The sequence below is a fragment of the Mercenaria mercenaria genome, chromosome 12 (genome assembly GCF_021730395.1).
Source record: "Mercenaria mercenaria strain notata chromosome 12, MADL_Memer_1, whole genome shotgun sequence".
Taxonomy (NCBI): domain Eukaryota; kingdom Metazoa; phylum Mollusca; class Bivalvia; order Venerida; family Veneridae; genus Mercenaria; species Mercenaria mercenaria.
In genome coordinates, this window is record NC_069372.1 from 7794871 (window position 1) to 7817583 (window position 22713).

General features: G+C 35.9%; 1 protein-coding gene across 1 annotated transcript; it reads left to right on the top strand.

Moving 5' to 3' along the window:
* Positions 1-5003: 5003 nt before the first annotated feature.
* On the top strand, positions 5004-20513 carry LOC123533701 (serine/threonine-protein phosphatase 4 catalytic subunit). The gene is made up of 9 exons (XM_045315484.2): positions 5004-5106; positions 10851-10886; positions 12140-12263; positions 13330-13482; positions 14222-14395; positions 16017-16143; positions 16499-16688; positions 17060-17138; positions 17599-20513. Exons 2-9 carry the CDS (start codon positions 10861-10863, stop codon positions 17647-17649), a joined length of 924 nt encoding a protein of 307 aa, XP_045171419.1. The 5' UTR covers positions 5004-5106; positions 10851-10860; the 3' UTR covers positions 17650-20513.
* Positions 20514-22713: the final 2200 nt, after the last annotated feature.

A 22713-nucleotide genomic window follows, 5' to 3' on the forward strand; every position in this document is an offset into this window, starting at 1 on the left:
TCTCTAAATTGTTTTTTGTACTTTTAACATGTGTAAATGTTGAGCTCTGCTCAACCCGGGGCTAGAGGGCGTGGACGGTAGCATGCATTTCCACTACCGTCCATGAACAGGCTCAATCAAACCGAGCCTGCAACATTTTCGTTTTTGTTGTGTTGAGCGACCTGTGGAGTTTCCACTTTTTCTATTTACAAATTCGTAAGATTTTGATTCAAGGTAATTTTCTAACTGTTTTGTTAACATTATAAAACGTTTTATTAAAAGAGGTTTTGACCCATCTGTTTTAAGACACACCACATGTTTAGTATTCAACCCTTTTACATTTGCCCTCCTTGATTGTGTCTGACAGAAGAGAGGGAGGAATTTACAAGAGCATTTTTGTGTATTATATGTCATGCCTTCTGTTGCCATTGCGTGTGTTAGTGATTCACTTGCATTTACATTGTCCTGTGACTTTGGAACATAGTCGGGGCAAGAGTGAGGTTAGGTGCACACCATAAATCGGTTTAAGCTCCCCAGTGGTGTTTTTGCCACTGACCATTCCAAGGTGGTGCCACACTGTGTTCCTTTATTTGTTCGTTTTTTCCTCGTGTATTTGTTTTGTATCCGGGGAGGCTGCGTTTTTGGAACGCGCCATTCCCTGTTGCATATTTATTCTTGGTTTTAAGTATTTGAGTGTCAATGACTTTACCATACTTACCAACCTTGTTGAGCTCAAATTTAGCCTGGCCTGTTTAGATTAATTCTACAAGGACACAAATTCACCATCATACAGAGGTCATAGAGATGTACCTATTGACACGACAATCTTAAGTTTGCCAAAAACTAATTTTACTATCGTAATTCTAATTTGGTTTTAAAATTCAATAGTAATGGTATTTCAAAACCCGTTTTTTATGGGGATGTGGTTTACAAACTTCGTAAGATCTTGGGTCATGGTAATTTTCCAACTGTATTTGGTAAAATTATAAAACGTTTTATTAAAAGAGGTTACGACCCAACTGTTTTGAGACATACCGCATGTTTAGTGTTCAACCCGTTTACTGTTGGACACTATGCTTCCCTCTTTGACTGTGCCTGACGGAAGAGGGGGAGGACTCTATGATAAGCAGTTTTTCAATCCCACCAGGACTGAACTGTTTTGATATCTGTCTTTTGGCCTGTTTTGTCGAGCCCTTAAGGGTGTTTCTCTTGTTGCTCTGTCTTCTGTAAAGGCATTGAGTACATAAGTTTTTGGTTCTTAAGGTTTGCTTTTATGATATCTATATACGAGCATTTTTGTGTTTTACATGCCATGCCTTTTTGTTTCCATACGTGTGTTAGAGATTCACCTGGAGGGGATTACTTTTATTTACACTGTCCCGTGTCTTTGGAACATGGTGGGGGTAAGAGTGAGGTTGGGTGGTGCACCATAAACCGGTTTAAGCTCCCCAGTGATGTTTTTGCCACTGATCGTTCCAAGGCAGTGTCCCACTGTGTTCCTTTGTTTGTTCGTTTTGTCCTCGTATGTTGGCTTTTTGTGCGAGTGTGTGTGTGTGTGTGTTTGTGGTGTGCACGTCTGCGTGCTGTAGGTTTCGTTTTGGGGAGGCTGCGTTTTTGGTACGTGGCATTCCCTGTTTGATATTTGTCTTTGTTTTTTACGTTAGAGTGGAATTAAGATAACCCCCTGTCTATTCCGTCAGACACAATTAAAGAGGAAAACATACCATCAAACTGTGATAGGGTTGAACACTAAACATGCGGTTTCTCTTAAACAGTTGTGTAATAACCTCTTTAATAAAACGTTTTATACCTTTAATAAAACGTTTTATACCTTTACCAACTACAGCTGGAAAATTGCAATGACCCAAAATCTTACGAAGTTTGTAAACATATTCTAACATAAGTAAGGGTGGTCCTATTAAAGTCTACAGAAGGGTAAACTTATTGTCATTGTGTTTCCATTCCATGTTAACCGTACCTCTTAAAGGCATTTACATCCTCTGCTCTGACTATTTATTCTTCCAATAATTGATAATAAAATCTACCAAAATCGATTTTGACTCAGGACGTTATTCAAAACAAAAAAAACCCCAAAAAACAAGGATAAATATCCAAGAGGGAAAACCACGTTCCAAAAACGCAGCCTCCCCAAATGTTAACCCAGCACGCGAACATGCCAACCAACACACACACTCACATAAAGCAAACACGCGAGGACAAAACGAACAAATAAAGGAACATAGCGGTGCACCGCCTTGGAACGGTCAGTGGCAAAAACACCACCGGGGAGCTTAAACCGGTTTATTGTTCACCTAACCTCATTCTTACCCCCACCATGTTCCAAAGTCACATTCAGGACAGTGTAAATAGAAGTTATCCCCGCCAGGTGAATCCCTAACATACACAATGACAGCAGAATGCATGTTATGTAAAACACAAAAGTGCTCTTGTAAATCTATATAAAAAGCTACCCTTAAGAACCAAAAACGCATGTACTAAATGCTTTTGTAGAAGACAGAACAATATGGGAAACACTCGAAGGGCCCGACGAAACAGACCAGAAGACAGAAATCAAAGTAGCTCAGCCCCAGTGGGATTTAAAAACTACCTATCATAGAGTCCTCCACCTGTTCCTCAAGACACAATCAAAGAGGAAACTGTAATTTTAAGAGTTGAACACTAAACATGCGGTGTGTCTCAAAACAGTTGTGTCATAAGGGTAGTAAACACGCAATCCAATTTCTGCTGGGAATATCCTTAAAATGGGTTGTGCGACATCCAGTGCTGGTGTTGCGCATAAGAAGAGATGAAAACGAGGTGATCTGTCATACGGAGGTGAAGGCCCTGCGTTTGATTCCTGGCTTATCTATCTATTTATACTACCAGGTCCTCTTTTCGAGTATTACGTGCAGGTGCGCGTCTGTGCGAGAGATTTAAAAGAAGAAATGTACAGGAGGGTAAATGTAATACTAATGTATTCGTGAAGTGTTGAAAATCAAGATGACAGTGTTATTAAAAAGAAAAGTATACAGTTAAAAGATATTAAAAACAGCATTTTTCACATTAGATCGTATGAGAACATTTGGTCACTCCCTGTCTGAATTGTTCCAGGATAGGGACCTGCACAACCTCGGTTGGAAGAGAGTTCCATAGAATTATAGTAGCTTGGAAGAAAGAGAATTTGTAAAAATTACAGGGTGTAAGAATATGCTTGTAAGACAAGGGGTGCATGTGTCTAGTGAAGCGGGTAGGGGGTATAACGTAAGGGGCATTGGCTGTTGGGTTACTCCCATTGTGTTGTGTCCTTTGGCAAGGCACTTTATCACTATTGCCTCAGTAGTCCCAGCTGTAATATGGGTACCACCAAATTGCTTGGTGTAACGTATATAACTGCTTTTTTAATCCCCCGCCGTGGCGGAGGGATTATAGGAATGCTCTGCGTCCGTCCGTCCTTCCGTCCGTAACAAAATCGTGTCCGGTCCATATCTCCTAAACCCCTTGAAGGATTTTCATGAAACCTGGGTCAAATGATCACCTCATCAAGACGATGTGCAGAACCCATAAGTCAGCCTTGTCGGTTCAAGGTCAAGGTCACAACTCAAGGTCAAATGTTTGAGCCTGCCATTTTGTGTCTGCTTTATATCTCATAAACCCCTTGAAGGAATTTTATAAAACTTGGGTCAAATGATAACCTCATCAAGACGATGTGCAGAACCCATGAGTCAGCCATGCCGGCTCAAGGTCAAGGTCACAACTTAGGGTCAAAGGTTTTGAGCCTTTCATTTTGTGTCCGCTCTATATCTTCTAAACTCCTAGAAGGATTTTCATGAAACTTGGGTCAAATGATCACCTCATCAAGACGATGTGCAGAACCCATTGGTCAGCCTTGTCGGCTCAAGGTCAAGGTCACAACTCAAGGTCAAAGGTTTGAGCCTTCCATTTTGTGTCCGCTCTATATCTCCTAAACCCCTTGAAGGAATTTTATCAAACTTGGGTCAAATGATCACCTCATCAAGCCAATGTGCAGAACCCATGAGTCAGTCATGCCGGCTCAAGGTCAAGGTCACAACTTAGGGTCAAAGGTTTGAGCCTTCCATTTTGTGTCCGCTCAATTCTAAACTCCTTGAAGGATTTTCATCAAACTTGGGTCAAACGATCACCTCATCAAGGCGATGTGCAGAACTTATGAGTCAGCCATGTCGGCTCAAGGTCAAAGTCACAACTGAAGGTCAAAGGTTTGAGCCTTCCATTTCGTGTCCGCTCTATATCTCCTAAACCCCTTGAAGGAATTTTATAAAACTTGGGTAAAATGATTACCTCATCAAAACGATGTGCAAAAATTATGAGTCAACCATGCCAGCTCAAGGTCAAGGTCACAACTAAGGGTCGAAAATTTGAGCCTTCCATTTTGTGTCCACTCTGTATCTCCTAAAACCCTTGAAGGATTTTCATCAAACTTGGGTCAAATGATCACCTCATCAAGAACTCACGAGTCAGCCATGTCAACTCAAGGTCAAGGTCACAACTGAGGGTCAAATGTTTCAGCTCTGTATCTCCTAAACCCCTTGAAGGATTTTCATGAAACTTGGGTCAAATGATCACCTCATCAAGACGTTGTGCAGAATTCATGAGTCAGCCATGTCAGTTCAAGGTCAAAGTCACAGCCTTTCACTATCCATGGCAGTGGCGGGGGATTTAGCTGTCTTTCAGACTGCCTTGTACATTTTAAAATAGGATCGATCTAAAGCTCTGCACCGCTTATGTTTATTGTTGAGGACCCTGTTGGAAATAAGCCGCAAGGCTTTTACAGGTTATCCTGTGTTTTTATATATGTCATAATTGTGCACTAGTCACCAATAATGTCTGTGATATCCAAGCTGTGTTAATATATTATGTGCTGTATAAATTCAATGTATGTGATAATTGTGTCAATGTGATGTATATATTTACACGAATAAATCTATCTATCTATTGTTTCACAAAGTGACGGTAAATACAATTTACGCTACTTTGCGGTATTTTATTTCATTGTGGATTAGAATGTTTCTCTCGCGAGACTTTACGAGAATTCAGTGACGCAAAGCAGGGATAGTGTTCTTCGCTGATAAAATTAATTTAGATATTTAGGTAAAAACAAAGTTTCATTGCTCATTTTAAATTGTAAAGACTTTCAAAGTTTTAAATTTAGGACATTTTGTTTACTGATAACTTTGATAGGGAAGATGTAGGTTATTTTTGTTTGTCGTGTTTGTGTTGAATCATGTTTTGTTTTGGATGTCGTGATGTTCCCAGAGGTCTGATATATGGATTTTATACTTTAATGCTTTGTTCAGATTATTCAATGTGAAATAAGGCAATGCTTATTTGAAGGGAAAACATACTCGTGAATGGTAATCTTGGTCCTTTCCATTCAGATAATTTTTAAGAACGTGTGAATCTTTTTTTTATGGAATCTTTTGCACTATCTACATCTACATATTTCAGCCAACCGTCGATTTCCGACTATCACTGGGCTGTTGTAGTGATTGTAGGTATATAGGCCACTTCCAACAGCCTTGCTGTTGGGTTAACCCTTTAGCGACATGGTTAGAGTGTCTGCCTACAGATCGCAAGGTCCGGGGTTCGATCCTCGGTAGAGACTGGGGTATTTTACTACAATGGCGACAAGGATGTTTGACAGACTCATGCATTTGGATGAGGCTAGAAACTGATTGATAGGAGGTTCAGTTGATGCCTTGGGCAAGAAACTGATAGGAGGTTCAGTTGATGCCTTGGGCTAGAAACTGATAGGAGGTTCTGTTGATGCCTCGGGCTAGGAAACTGATAGGTCCGGGTTTTCGATCCTCGGTAGAGACTGGGATATTTTACTACACTATGAAAATTAAGAATAGTGTCTAAAGGCAAATCTTTCACCCATGTATTTAATTATATGACATAACCATTTTTCTTATGGCTGTTGTGAAATGACCATGTCTGTCTTTCAACATTTTCTTTTCCGGACTCCTAAATCAGGAAGTGTAATTACTACCTTTTTCAAACTTTACGGCCTTATACAGGATGACTAAGCATCACTTGAGAAGGACCACTATTGTTTTTTGGGTCAGTAGGTCAAGGTCACAATGACCAGGGACTGAAAATCTTTTCCAGACTCTAACTGAACAAAATATATCACCTGCAGCTTTATAAATTCACACTGTGATAAAGTATCACTAGAGGAAGCTCTCTATTTGTTTTGGGATCAGTAGGAAACAGGCGACTTTACTTAACTTCCGGTAATTTTAATTTTTTATGTTTCATGTAGGGATTTTTCTAGACCTCTAAAAAGGGCAGGGTGCATTTTGCGCATTGCGTATCTTTGTCTACGAAAATCCTAAGGTAGATTTCCATGGTTTTTGTTGTAATGTCTACATTGTAAGGTACTACAGAAAGATTTGCAATGAATCTGAATGTCAGGAAAAACATTAATACCTGTTTGTCTATGTAACATGCTTATCATTTATAAACACATGCAGTTTGTTTTATGTTTGCATAGTATTATTACATTATTTTTGTCTTGGAAGTTTTCTTGATTAGAAATATACCATAAAGATACTTTTGAATAATTTAATAATTCTGGTGCAAATCTGTCATTATACATTCATTATATTACTAAACATACCGTTGATACTCGTGTATAAATACACATTTTTTTACCCCGGACCCCCACTCCGAATCGTGGGTGCATATTATAATTATACAAAGGTGTAGACGATATTCCAACTTCAAAATAACTTTGTTTATTTTTTTTGCGCCATTTTGGTAAAGGGAAACTACTCTACGCGCTGACTGTCCACGCTAAATTCTGAGATTGCTGTTACATTCTGTAAAAGATCGAGTGGTTTATTTTCTTTTAAACAAAGTTAATATCATACAAATTAAATAGTATTTTGATGAAATAAATATAACAAAATCATAGATATTCTGATAGGCAGTGATACTAATTAAAGATCGACTGTTATCTTCAACCGAGATCAAACTGTGAACAACAAAATTGACACGAGGTGCCACGCTAATTGCCGATAATTACTGGCCATTAGTCGGCATTTAATAAGCAGCAGACTTTGTTTTAAGATGTTGTTTTCTTCTTTTTTATTCTGTTTTGCAGTTTGCTTTAATTGCTGACCTATCTAATTGTTGTTTATTACGATTTGGTCGGTCGTCGTCTGCATACCGATACTGCATACATGCCTCGGGCAAATACACAGCACCTGTGTATAGTCGGTGCGTGTCATAACTTCGTATGGATTGACAATTATTTGGGATGGTATTTTGACAGATGATTGATGGGCAGTTCGTTTAGAAATACTAAATTAATGGTCAAAGGGGCGGTGCTAAAAGGGCAAAGGGGCGCTGAAGAAAGGCAAAATGGCTGCGATTTTGGGCAGAAGACGCTAAAAATTGGCAGGGCGCTGCGCCCTGCTATTCCGCTCTAGAAAAATCCCTATCATGGCTCTTAAGTCACAAAGTAATGATATAACTTTACAGGAAGACTATCGCTTTAGGAGGGTCAATAGGTAAAAAGTCAGCGGTTTCTAACTTTCCATGGCCAAATGGTTAAGATAGCTTACTTTGAATCACTTGCCCCTCACTGATGTGGGTTCGATCCCTGCTCTGGACGTTGAATTCCTTATGTGAGGAAGTCATTCAGCTGGTTACGGAAAGTCAGTGGTTTGCATCGTGTCCTATAATTGTGTCCATGAGACGTTAACAACAACAAAAACAAAAAAAAGGTCAAAAGTTAAGTCACTATTAACCAGGAGACTGGAAATGGTTTCCAGACAGTAAGTGATAAAGTACAACAGCTACATCTTTCAAACTTTACACAATGAATAAATGCCACAGGAAGAAGGTCCCTATTGGTTTTGAGGATCAGTGGCTCCTCAAAGTCACAGGGATACCCCTTCCCACCCCTTGATTTTTTTTCACTTTTCAGTTCAGTTTCTTTATTTTGCACCTTAGCATCCTTCATCCACATCCTGCCTCCTTTTATTGCCCTATTCCAGTCTGCTTGCGAATAGGCTTGTTATGCCCCATTAGGCGGGGCTCTTTTTCAGACATATCATTGAAGGATGTAGTAAGTTAAAAAAATTCAGCTTAAGATATGTTTGTATGTTGTTACGAAACCTAACCAGAAATCTGTCAAGCATTAAAAGTTTAACTTCATCAATTAAATGCCATAGGCATAGTATTTTTTTATGTTTTGAATCCATTTTTTTATCAGACAGTTTTCATGTGATCAAGGTGCTCTTCATTTTAAAAACAAATAGGCAGTAGTAGAATTATTTATGGACTTTTTGGTGAATTTATTTATTTAAACTTTCTAAGGAATGTTTTATGAACTTTATTGAAAATGCTTATATATATGATTCAATTAAATTCATTAATGGATGCGACCATCAGAAAATAAAAATAGCCTCAGTAAAATGTTGGTAGCCAGAACTATGAAGGACCAGAATAATGATGAAAACTGGTGACAGGTGTTCATGAGTTTTTAAAAAGATATTAGATAATTATATTCACTAGAAGTCACCATTTAGAAATCTTAATTTGAAAAAAGTCCAGCAGAGACCCCCAGGGCTTTTTTTTCTAATAAAGTTACCACCCGTAAAAGGAGGCAATCCCAAAGCAAAAAAGTATGTCTTTTTCCCAATGCTGAACTTAAAATTCCCAAACCACTGTTACTGCCTAGGTTTTTTTGCTTTTCAGTAATTTAGTTTTGCTATTTTGTAAACAGTTACTCATACTAGATTAAGTTAACAGTTATCAAAATGCTATCACACATATGTTTAAGTTTCCATTATTCCCAATGAAGACACATTACAGAGGTATTTTCCCAATTGAACCGTCCGGTGTTGGTGGCATTTCCAAAAATATGAGAAAATGTCCTGACCCTTAACCCCATTTACAGTAGGGGGATTCACCTTCTATGTCAAAACAAAACCATGCTGAATTATATTTCAGTTAAACTGCATGTCCTATCCCACTGATTAGAGATGGTACCCGAAAAAATTCAAGTTCCTCTTTATAGGTTTTTTTCAGACTGAAATGATAGCTAAGTGCACCAATTTTCTAAATATATTCATGGTTTTCCTCTTCTCCATGTCAAAAATAGAAATATTTGATATCTAAAAAATGACTTTCTCAAAATATCTGAAGCAAAATGAACAACTCTTGTATTGACCGTTTTTCAAAGATTTTAGGACTTCCCCAATTATAGTCTATATCAAAAGCTCCCACAGCTAAATAAATTCAATAGAGTATAAGGTAAGTTTACTCTACTTTCAACATTTTGAAAGAGCCTATACTGAACTTCCTTTTGTCTTTTAATAAAGTCAAATTCCAAGACTAGCCAAGAGTCTAAAACGCTTGAAAAAATTCTGAGTGAAAGAGAATGACATGCTCTTTATTATAAGCTTACCAAAACCATACCAAAAATGTACCTTAAAGAAGTTATTAAAGATTTTGTATTGTAAACAAACCCCTACACCATTTTACTATCAATATTTTCCACTCATGAACGCACTGAATTCAGGTGATAATTGTTGATATATTTGTAAATGACAGGCCCCAACAAAAACCTTTTTCAAGTTGTGTAAACAGTATAAGTATTAAATTAATGTTGATATCTGAAATTATCTGATTACTTTGTTTTCAACAATAAATAAAACACCTTTTAGTTTGTTTAGGGTAGTTGACCTGTAACGAAAATCATCAAATAGAGTAATCTCCATATACTTTTTCAGCATTTATTCGTTTTTCAAGGAAAGCAAATGATCGTGCTAGTTCCCTCCAGAGAATGTTTAAATTGCGAATTGCTTAAAATACATTACATAGAGTCATTACCTGTCAGCTACCTTAACATGTAGTAATTACAACCACTACCTTAAAACATTGTAATTATATTTGACGACAATGAATTTTTGTGTTACCAATTTAACTTTTTTTTGTTTTTTTTTCTCTTTGTTGGATATATACATTTTACATTTTGATATATAAATGTTGTGTAAACCAATGTATCACCATTGAGAACAATAAATAAACAACTTTGGCTAAAAGATCAAAACTCAACGTTTCTTAATGTCGTTAATTTTCTTCAAAGGAATGTATGCATTATTCTATATAATCTTCATGCATTACTAAACTTTCTATCAGGGCCTCACTACAACTTACAAAATAACTGTCAGTGTAAGTCATGAGAAAAGCATACATATTGTATATTGAATACAAAGGGATTTAAACAAATGTAGGTCATATTTTGTCTGCCTGATAAATTGTTTGAAAAAGGACCTATCTGATTTTTCTTTCACTTTTGATTAATGTTTAATGTTGGCTTCAGTTTATTGATCAATTCAGAGTTGTCCCCCTTTGATTTATTTGGGTAGGTACCATCTCTACACTGATTAAAAATGAACAAGAACATTTTTTGTTTCTGGGGAAATTGACCTCTGTTCTTAAAAAATGTATACCTTGACTAATTCAGTGCCAGTCAAAATAAAAATGTAGGAGGAACAAAATTTTAAAACGGAATTATTCATTTTATATTGTAAACAGTAAGATACAAATTTTGTCACTTATTATTGTCTATAATACAGTGATACAGTTAAACTACAAAAAGTCTTCAGTAGAAAAATCAGACTGGTCCATAATTTTTAAGGTGTGGGCCAGGTTGACAACTTGCATTTGACAGTCAGCTACCAGCTTCACTTGGATGTATACCATTTGTAATTTTGTTTAATCAAAACAAAAAGCTTCTTTCATGTTCTAAATCTTTATGAGACAGGGAGAGGTGTTAAAACAGTTTTAAGTAAATGTCGGTTTGTTCTGTTTTTCAGTTGAATTAAGATGACAGACACTAGTGACTTAGATAGGTAAGCTAACTTATGATATTTATATATTTTGAAGTCATCATGCCCTAATTAAGAGAAAAAAATCTGAAATTATTTCAGATTATGTCTAAAGTCACAATTTTGAGTCCCAATGCGGCTATTATTATGTCTCCCACCACACAGTGGTGTGGGAGACATATTGATTTACTCCTGTCTGTCTGTCTGTCACAAAGCTTGTCCGCACTCTAAGTCGAACATTTCTCATCCGATCTTCACCAAACTTGAAAAAAATGTGTGTGCCAATAAGTCCTCGGCCAAGTTCGATAACTAGCCAAATCGGCCTTGGCACTTCGGAATTATGGCCCTTGAATTACCGAAAAACGCTCAGATTGCATGCGCATTCCTGGAGCCAAAAAAACCCTATACTACTCGTGAGTAGTATAGGAGTCCTTTCGGCTTCAGGAATGTGCATGCAATCTGAGTAGTATAGGAGTCCTTTTGGCTTGTTGAATGTGCATGCGCTCTAGTAGGGCAAGTTCAATAATGAGCCAAATCGGTCCAGGCACTTCGGAGTTATGGCCCTTGAATTACTGAACATTTCTCATCCAGTCTTCACAAAACTTGAACAAAATGTGTTTGACCATAAGTCCTTGGCCAAGTTTGGTAACTAGCCAAATCGGCCCAGGCACTTTGGAATTATGGCCATTGAATTACCAAAAATTAGCCTTTTTACTCTCGTCCACGCTCTTAAGTCCAACATTTCTCATCCGATCTTCACCAAACTTGAACCAAATGTTTTTGACCATAACTCTTTGGCCAGGTTCATCAACTAGCCAAATCGCCTGAGGCACTCCAGAATTATGGCCCTTGAATTACCCAAAATCAGCCTTTTTACTCTTCAAAGGTATATTTGTAGTGAGTAAACAGTATATAAAGACTGACTTGCTATTTAGATGATTAGGCAGTTGTGGGAGACATGCGCTTTTCTCAAAAGCAACTCTAGTTTATATTTATGTTTGTAATTCTCCCAGTCTTTATCATGTTTATAGCTTGGAATTATTTGGACCATAAGATTCTTCAATTCAAGATTTGATTAGGGTCACAACCACACCTCAAAGGACACCACTACTGGTTTTCCAGGAAGCAGACTCAAGTGGTTCAGATAAGCTTTAAGCTTTCATCACAATCCAGCTAAAATGAATTATTATAAACCAACATAAGATTTGATTGTATACATTATTTGAATGGGTTTTTCATGTTATCATGGAATACTTGTATAATATAATTTCTTACAGACAAATTGAGCAACTACGACAGTGTAAGATTATCAAAGAAAGTGAAGTAAAGGCTCTCTGTGCGAAGGCTCGGGAAATTCTTGTAGAGGAAAGCAATGTCCAGCGAGTTGATTCACCAGTCACAGTTAGTATTGAAATGTTACATTTAATGTACAGTTGAATCTGCCTTAGGGGCCACCTGTATTAAGCAATCCCCAATAATAAGGCAATTTGACTTTTTCTTTTAATTTTAACTTATCTTAAGCAGTCACTTGCTTTAATTTAAGGTCATGGACCCGTTTATAATGACAGTTTGCGAATTACATATTCTCCATATGTTATTTCGGCATTCTGCGGTTTTAACGGAAAGTCACATGCACATTGAGCTACATTTGTATATTTTTATCCAAAGAATGTGGAATTACCTAAGGAGAATACGTAATCATGCGGAAATTGCTTAGTGTCATTACTGGTCCACTACCCTTAGCCTGCTAAATTTTTAAAATGGACTGGTCCATCATTCAATTTGGGCAATACCATTTATTATTTCAAGGGGTGTTCACTGAAAATGACCTGATTGAATAGCGAACAGTGCAGACCATGATCAGCCTGCACGGAAGTGCAGGCTGATATTCTTCTGCTCTGGTCGCAAAGGCAGAATCACTTGCCGCCAGCAGGCTAAATGTTAAGCAGCCAGATTGTGTTGCTTTCTTGACTGCCTGTTTGATACAGGTTGTATAGCACATTTACATGTAAGTCAGTTCACAATCAATTACTTTGACATATATGTTGCGAACAAGCTAAATTAAGTGAAAACCAGTAATCAAAGCCACTGATTCACCAGGAGTAATTTTCAGGCTTGCTCTTGGTTTGTGCATAGAAACAAAATGGGTGCCTGTTACAAGGGTTCTAAATGCATGAAATGTGATTGCTGTCCCTCTGAATAAATGCAGATTTGTAAATTTATAATAAAGTTTCATTGAAACCATGTCTTCAGACTTTTTTTGTAGATCATATAAAGTACCAACATGACATTAATGACGATGATTTATGGACATTGTATGTGAAATTAATACTGGTTCAGTTGAGTTTAAACACCACCTCGTTAGTCTAATGAGAGGTCACACCTTATCTACACAAATGGCTTGTGATTTCTGCTCTTGTTACTTTTCTCATTTTATTCCTGTATAAAAAATGATAATAAATTTCAGGTGTGTGGAGATATACATGGCCAGTTTTATGACTTGAAAGAATTATTTAAAGTGGGTGGCGATGTACCTGACACTAACTATTTGTTTATGGGAGATTTTGTAGACAGAGGATTTTACAGTGTAGAAACTTTTCTACTTTTATTAGCTTTAAAAGTAAGTATAGACACTTTGCACATACTGTGAAATCATTAATATGAGGGGATTAATTTTTGTGGACTTAATGGTTACATCAATCTATGAAATAGATCACAACAAACATCAAATTTCCGGGGTTTTTTTTATCTTGATAAGTGGAAATCCACAATTTCATATCCCAACAAAACAGTCATTTCGGGAAAAACATTTTATACCCACAAAATTAAATGGCTTCATGGGAGTTGAAAATCATATAATTATGATATCTGCAATTTTAAAGATGAGTACTTTGCTGTTCCTGGTTTGCTCTCCAAGGTTCACCATACCATCTTGAGGTGCGAGTTCTGTCAGAATGCCCATAGTTTTCCCAACCCAAGGATTTTGAGTAGGCATGTTACATGGGATACCACAGTCATATTTGGTGTACATGTAGGGCTGGAGGAAAATCTGTTCACAACATACTTTTTATTTTGATATAGATGTATAGAGAATTTTCAAGTGTAGGCAGTGTCATACAATGTACTACTATAAAGTGGTAACTGTTATAAGGTACTGCCTTAAAAAAGGCATTTCAAATGAGCCAGTAAGTAACAACCTGCAGACACTTTTACATGTGACTTATAAGAATTTTCATTGAGTATTCCTGTTTTGCTTGTGTTTAAATCTTAACTTTGTCACTGAAAAAGAAATCCTACTAAAACTTTCAGTGCTTTAAAATAAAGATTTTCATGTTGGTTGCATGTTGTTTGTAATTCAGGTTCGATATCCAGATAGGATAACATTGATACGAGGGAACCACGAGAGCAGGCAGATAACACAAGTATATGGATTTTACGATGAATGTTTGAGAAAATATGGGTCAGTAACGGTATGGAGATACTGCACAGAAATATTTGATTACCTGAGCTTGTCAGCTATAATTGATGGAAAGGTAATTATTTCTTGCATTTCTTTTTAAAGATGTGTACATAAAGCCATGAAAGGACCAGGGACCCCTGCTATAGTGGTCTAAAGCCCCGGTTACGTTTTCTTTAGTAAGTAAAGTTGTAAATGGAACTTCCATCTGCTACTTCAGTAGTTAAAACCCCTGATATAATTATGTTTCCACTGTTGACAGAGATTCTATTTTGCCCACTATTCTAATTTACTGGCACTGACTTTAATGGAGGGACTGCTAATCAGAAGGGGCATGAGTTTGAGACTCATCTTGGCTGTGATTTTATAAGCAGCCTTGTGTCCAGAGTAGTTTGACTCTAGTGTCACTGATATCTTATGTTGCACATCATTATGAACAGGAATTTAGGAAAACTGTCCTTTCAGCTGACATTTTGTATATAACTGATAAACTGTTTGAACTTTGAAATGTTGATAAACACAAGTAACTGATAATTAAAATGCTGCTTCAGGGACTAAATTCTCTTTTAAAAGAGAAAAATTATTTCGGCCATTCAAAGAACAGAGAGCTATTCTGCTCGCCAAAGTGTTGTTGCTAGCATCACACTTCAGTTAAAGTTTTTGCATGCAAGTTCATATCTCAGTCACCATCTTACATTGGATTGAAACTTCACACAATGCTTCCTAGTCATCAAACCTACTGAAATAATCATAATTTTTCAAATTTTGGTTAAGGTTTTTCCTGCAACCATCAAGCTTTATCTCAACTACAATTATATGTATCAGATTCAAACTTCACGCATGTTTCCCAGTCACCACACCAACTAAAATAACTGAGTTAGACAACTCTTGGTTGAATTTCATATAAATTACCGGTATTGGCCCTTTCTGAACTTAAAAAATTCTGTTAAAGTCTTGCTTGCCTTTTTCTGTCTATCGAAACTTTACTAAATGCTATCCAGTCATCAGATCAACTGAAAACACCAGACTCTGTTGAATTGAATGTAAATTATTGTCCTTATTGAACTTAAAAGCTTTTGTTAAACTTGTGCATACTGATTAACTGTATCTATGTAACAATATGTATCAGATTGCAACTGACCTTTTATGATAATTTAGATAACTTTTGATTGATTTTTGATAGGAATCAATGGCCTTTTTCGACTTAAAAATTTCATTTAAGTTTTGCTTGAAGATTCCATTTAAGTTTTGCTTGAAGATTCCATTTAAGTTTTGCTTGAAAATTCCATTAAAGTGTTGCTTGAAAATTCCATTAAAGTTTTGCTTGAAGATTCCATAAAAGTTTTGCTTGAAGATTCCATTAAAGTGTTGCTTGCAACATACTGTCCAGCTTTATCTCATTGTATCAAGTACATGATATTGGATTGAAATCACACACAGCATCCTTCTCTTCAAACATACTTACATAACTAAGTTGGAGAACTCAAAGTTATACAACAGTTGGCCTTATTTCAATATTTGACTATAATGAAAGTTATGTCCCTTGGTTGACTTTAACATTGTTGAGTTGTGGAGTTCACTGTCTTTTTGACAGCTGTTGTTATCAGTAGTGTTATGAGAAGTACTTGGATCAGTTAATTCTGTCTATAATTATTTCTATTGTTAATTGTATATTTATTGTAACTTGTGTATTACAGATATTTTGTGTACACGGCGGTTTGTCACCGTCCATACAGACCTTAGACCAAATTCGATCTATAGACAGAAAACAAGAGGTTCCACATGATGGTCCAATGTGTGATCTACTCTGGTCAGATCCGGAAGGTATATTCTTTATGTATTTAAACTGTTATAAAAACCCAGGAAGTGCCTCTCTGGCCGAGAGGTTTAGGTTGCTGACTTTGGTAAGAAGCCTTGCTTGGGGTGTATAAATCTTGCTTCAGGTGTATGATTCTTTCAGATGAAGAAGCTATCCAGCTGGCTTACATGGTTGGATACGAAGGTTGGTGGTTCTAACTAGGTGCTTGCCCTTGATGAAATAATGCCCCCATAAGTATTCATAATTTAACAGTATGCAAATAATTCATTTGAAATTCAGATATCCAAGTAATTTACATGAAATGTAACTTGTGTTTCAGATATAAAAGTAATATATGTGAAATGTAATTTATTGTTTCAGATATGCAGGGTTGGGGTGTTAGTCCACGAGGAGCAGGGTATTTGTTTGGTAGTGATGTAGTCTCCCAGTTCAACCAAGCGAACAATATAGACCTGATATGTCGAGCACATCAGCTCGTCATGGAGGGTTACAAATGGCATTTTAATGAAACAGTTTTAACAGTATGGTCAGCACCAAATTACTGCTACAGGTGAATAAGTCTTACTCTTTGTTTTCTTTGATGTCAGACAGACAGTTACCAGTACTGATATGGCAATTTTTACATTTAACTGATGGCCCCTATAGACACTATTTTGATGCAGAGGTCCACCCATTTCCACAAGCTATTGTTGTAGTTTTCCTTATTTATTAAGATAATTCATATTTTAAAAGATTTTGTAGAGTTTTTCTACTAGTGGTTATAAATAAATAATTTGGTAAAAACTTTGACCTTTTCAAGGGCAAATTCTGACCTCCCTTTTGATTTGTATTTAATTATAAAATCTGCTTTTACATGTCATTGTCACAGTATCTCTTTTGACAAATATAGCAGTTCATAATTGATTTCTGAATATGTTTCAGATGTGGTAATGTAGCAGCAATATTAGAACTAGATGAACATTTACAAAGAGACTTTACAATATTTGAAGCCGCCCCACAGGTAAGCAAATTGGAAGTTTAACATGAAACAATATATTCATTTGACTATCCCAGGCAATCTGCACATAGTACCTTTTTAAGTCAGTGGAGTAAAAAAGGACAGTGAATGGAATGATTGGAACTTGTATGGACTGATTTGAATTCATGTAAAACCTGATGCAGACAGTTCACATGATAAATGATTTCAACAATAAAAATATTTATGTCAAGATTCCTATCTACAGATGATATCAATAGCTTTGTGCTGGCAACCACCACAGAACAATGTACTATTTAATTCCATTGACATTTATTAAGAACAACTTTCAAAATTACTTAGTAAATGAAAAAAGTTTAAAAAAAAAATTCAGCTTTAATTTTTTCTCGGGATACAATTTTACCAAGTGAAACAGTATTGAATACAGTTTTCAATATTTACCTGTCAACTTGTAATATTAACAAAAATGTCACTCTGCTTGCAGGAATTACGAGGTATACCTTCCAAAAAGCCACAGCCCGATTATTTCTTGTAGTGAACAAAGAGGAGTGAAAAGGAGATGATATAGGACTAGACTGTTGTTAAAATAGTAGGGTGCCTTTATCTAAAAAATCTCACAAAGGTTATCTTAAATATCTGACCATTTACAAATAACTGTGATAGTTTACCCTTGTCTTTTTATTGTTTATTTGGACAAACATGCCAGCTGTAATGTGATTATTTTCTCAAGCTTTAATGAGAAATGTGTCTGCAATATTGGCAATCCTTTTTTTCCTAGAAATACCAAATATTTTTATCAAAGTAAACATTTTTTAGCGAAAGGTACCCAACCATTTTAGCATTATTGAAACAGCTTGGTGTTCACCATTAGTTGTTCTGGACATTTGAATACAACAGTTATGAAAGTTGAAGAATTAAATCTGACAGATGAAGGATTCATAAGTTTTTACACAGCAGTTTTGTATCACACTCTTCATGTATCAGCTGGTCAAGGACATTTTCAAGTAAATACACATCATCAGACAAAAGTGAACACAATTTATGTGAAGAAACTTTTTTAACAGCATCCCCATACAGTTTCTGTTGGTTTTTTTTTAGAGAAAAGTAGGCTTCTTTGTAAAATGTATATTTTGAAACTGAATTACACTTTTATAAATTTTGATTGAATTTATAATAAATTTTCAGCAGTTTTTTATTTTCGTTGAATGTGAAGAGCAAAGCACCTGTCATTTTTTATTGAGTTTCAACAAATAGGGCAGTAAGAGTATAAAGTAATGGGGCCATGTTAAAATGATGTTCTAGATGTTCTGAGAAATAATCTCATATGCACGTATGTGTGTGAAATGAAAAATCAAAAGTATTCAGTTTGTTCAGTTTGAAAAAAAAATTAAAGTAACTTTTAAATATCTTATAATAATTGAATAAACACTGTAACTTGAAATCAAACTTATCTTGTCATTTAGGAAAATAAAGTGAATGAATTCTCTCATGAATTCTGTCTCATTTGTCATACATGTATATATCTGATTGGCTCTTTGAACTGAAATATTTTGTTTTGAGAACAGAATGGATAAATGTCATTACTTGTTGAATTTGGATTTCACTGTATTATCATTCATGGTAGTTTTCTGTTAAGCCTTCAGTTTGTATACATTTTGACATTGGTATGATGTCATAACTTATTTCCAACATCTTGAAGGCTAATATGGAATTTTGTTGTTTTTTTTTCTTCTTTTTAATCAACACCAACACAATATTAACAATAATTTAACAGCTTATTTTGTCGACATTGTTTCTTTTCTGTAAATTCAAAGAGGCTAGGATGTATTCCTTAAGCCATTAATTTACAAATTGCTTTAATACAAGAGAGAGAGTGTGAAGCATGAATTATGGGAAAGTGATCAGCTGCAGTATCTTCAACCACAGTATTACAACTTACAGATATACATAGAAACATTCATGGATATTGGTCAGTAGTTCGAACCAGTATCATACAGAATAAGAATCAGTTTTAACATTGGAGGTTGTTAAGACACTGTAAATAGTGTAGAAATAAGTTTTTATTGTGTTATAATGTAAAGATTTGTTGTCATATCTTTCATAGCTGTTAACATTTCTTGGTAGCAAAATATTTTTGATTGACCTTAATACAAGACAAGGGTACTTTTAATTTGTCAAGGAAATGGGAATTAGTCAAGCCTTTTGTTGGCAGTATAATATTACAAATAAGATTTTATTTCTTGTGCAATTGTTAAGAGGAAAACTTGCATACATAGTGGAAAATTCAGTGTTCCGAAGTTATTACCAAAATATGAGGTTTGCTTATATGAAATGGTCAGAAGTGATGCCATGTATGAGTCTATGGTTCAGGTCTATTTCTAGACAAGTTATTGCGTACTGTGTAATTTTCTGTAGGATGACTGGTGCAAGACTTTTAGAAAATTAACAAGTTTTTATTTCAAGATAGGAAAACAGCATTTTTCAGGAAAAAATCTTCATTCCTGAAAAGTCGAAGGAATTGCCACAGTGTTAAAATTGTTATTTTTACATACAGGATTAGGCATAATAGTTTTCTAAGAGTATATTTATTAAAACAGCTAAATATATTTCTTCTTGAAATGAATATTTGAAAATAAAAACAAGAATGTGAGTAGCATTTAGTCACTTAAGTTTGTTCCTTTCATTTACAAAATTAGAATGAGACCATGTGAGCCGTGCCATGAGAAAATCAACATAGTGGTTTGCGACCAGCATGGATCCAGACCAGCCTGCGCATCCGCGCAGTCTGATCTGCATCCATGCTGTTCACTAAAGGTTTTTCTAATTGCAATAGGCTTTAAAAGCGAACAGCATGGATCCTGACCAGACTGCGCAAATGCCCAGGCTGGTCTGGATCCATGCTGGTCGCAAACCCACTTATGATGGTTTTCTCATGGCACGGCTCATGTTTTTTGTAGTATTATTTTGAATTTACTTGTACAGAAAATTTTGTATATAAAACTTTATGTCTTTGATTTGCTTTTATGTCAACAGTAATTTATTTCTTCCGAAAACAAATTTTGTCAAAATTAGCTGAATATGTGAACAAAATTTTATCTTATACCATTGCTATGATTTAAAGTGAATTGTAAATAGAACTTGTAAGTAAATATCAGATCTGTCTAGACCTGACTCTGAGAAACTGATCTTTTAAAGAATAAAGATGGCTGAATGTGAAAGATACTGACTGCAACTGTTTTGCACTCAGCTGTGGTATAGCTCCTGAGTTTGAATTTTATTGTAGAGGCTATACAATATTTCATAGATCAAACTGTTTTTATCAAGCAATATTTGTTTTAATTCTGATCTATGAGGCCTTTTGTAAAATGATGAATTTGAATAAATTTTCATGAATAAATATATTTGTTGCTATTTATTACCTTTAAGCCTTACCTGAGCACAAAGTGCTCAAGATGAGCTATTGCAATCACCCTGTGTCTTTTGTCCATCTTGCATCCTCGTCAATATGACTGTTAACACTCTAAAGGTCACAATTTTGGCCTGTCTAATGAAATTTTGTCTAATGTTAACCTCAATAAAATCTTCTTGGGTCATCTGGGGTCAAAAGCTAGATGACGAGATCAGTTACATTTTCTACCTTGTCTTCATAACTTTATCAAAATGTTTGCCAGTATGAAGTCTGTCAGTTTTAAAACTGGGTTACCTGAGGTCAAAAACAAGGTCACGAGGTTAATTAATTTGAAAACGTTAACACTTAAGAGACCACATTTCCCATTTGATCTTCAGAAAAAAACATAGATTGTTTTTCTCTATGAAGTCTAGGTCAGATTTATAACTGGGATAGCTGAGGTTTTAAACTAAGTCACCAGATCAAATATTAGAAAAACCTTATTAGCACTATTTAGGTCACATTTTCTATTTGATCATAAATCTTCCCCAGAATGTTTGTCTTTATGAATTGTAGGCCAATGTTTAAAACTGGGAAACTACGTCACAAGTGAGATCACAGAAAAACCTTATATACACTAGACCACTCCACATTTTCTACTTGGTTGTCAACTCTTACAGCGTTCATCTCCATGAAATATATGTCCAGATTAAAATTGAGGTATCAGAGGTCCAAAACTAAGTCACTAGGTTAGATCATAAAAATATCTTAACATTCTGGAAGCTACATTTTGTACTTGATCTCAGGAGTGTTTTTCTCATTGGAATTCAGGTCAAGAAGAATAAAACTGATAATGAGGTCAAAAACTAGGTTACTAGGTTAAATCATAGAAAAACCTTGCTGACACTCAAAGAGGCCACACTTTCCATTTGATCTTCCAAAACAACTGGGTTACTTGAGATCTTAAGTTACATGCAGGTCACCAGGTCAAATATTAGAGAGAAAAAAAACTTACTAGCACTCTGGAGGCCACACGTTTCTACCTTAATATCATAAACCTTTCCCAGAATGCTTTGTGTAAATAAAGTCTAGGCCAAGTTCAGTAGTAGGGTTGAATGCAGTCAGTTATAAAAGCTCTTCTCGAGCTTATGTTTCTTGATCTGATGTCTTGCCGACTTAAAATAAAATTTATTGTATTGTATACCCGAGACCAAAAACAATGATTGTACTCATAAATTGAAACAGAGATGTTGATTGATTCCATTCTAATACTAGTATCTATGGCCGAAATAATGACACTACAGCTTTATCAGTGGAGGAACATTACAATGATTTGCCCCTCTGGACAGTATTTGAGGCAGGATCATTAACTTGGACAAGAGCTGTCTGAGGACAGCAACGCTCGGCTATTCAGCGTCAGCAGCCTTGTCGGTTGAATTAATATAAAAGTTGAAAAAGGGGCATAACTTTGTAAAAAAGGAAATGTAGTGTTAATGTGTAACCTGTTGAATGCATGTCAGCTCATCACAGTGGAGAAGTGTGTGAAGTTTCAATCCATTCCCATCAGTGGGTACTGAGCTAGCAGCTTACATACAAAATTAAATAAAAATGCAAAGTCGAAAAAGGGGCATAACTTTGTAAAAATGCAAAGTAGAGTTATGGAATTTGTAGTTTAACATAGTGAATAAGTGGGTGAAGTTTAAATCAATTCCCACAAGTTGGTACTGAGATTCCAGCTTACATACAAAAACTTAACGCAATCGGAATGCCGACGCACGGGTTAGTCCAAATTCGAAAAGTCGAGCTAAAAATTGACAAAGCTTGATCCAGAGCCCGTGTGTGTGATGCATGCTCAGCCAACTAAAATAGCGAATGGTGGTCTAATGGTAACACACTTTATTGTCAATCCAGAGGTTCAGGGTTCGAAACCAGGTCCAAGCAATGGGAATTTCTGGGATACTTTGGAACGTCTCATACCCAGCTAAGAGATAATTACTGGTTCTTCCCAGGAAAGAGGGCACCGTGTGTATCGGTGCGTGAAGGAATACGATCGTCTATGCTAAGTTAGTATGTCTTGAATTTCTCTCTGTTATTGGTCTGTGGTATTTGACTCTCTACGTCTCAGGCCAGATCACTCTATACCTTCAGTGATACAGGATAAAGGAGAAGGTTCACTTCTGCACCAAAATGGCCTAAAAACAGAAATCTCTA

Bases quoted from the DNA above. Each gene is read 5' to 3' on its own strand.
- LOC123533701 (XM_045315484.2), top strand. From the start codon at position 10,861: ATGACAGACACTAGTGACTTAGATAG. The intron at 10,887-12,139 runs GTAAGCTAACTT...AATTTCTTACAG, and splicing joins GACACTAGTGACTTAGATAG to ACAAATTGAGCAACTACGAC. The intron at 16,144-16,498 runs GTATATTCTTTA...TTATTGTTTCAG, and splicing joins ACTCTGGTCAGATCCGGAAG to ATATGCAGGGTTGGGGTGTT.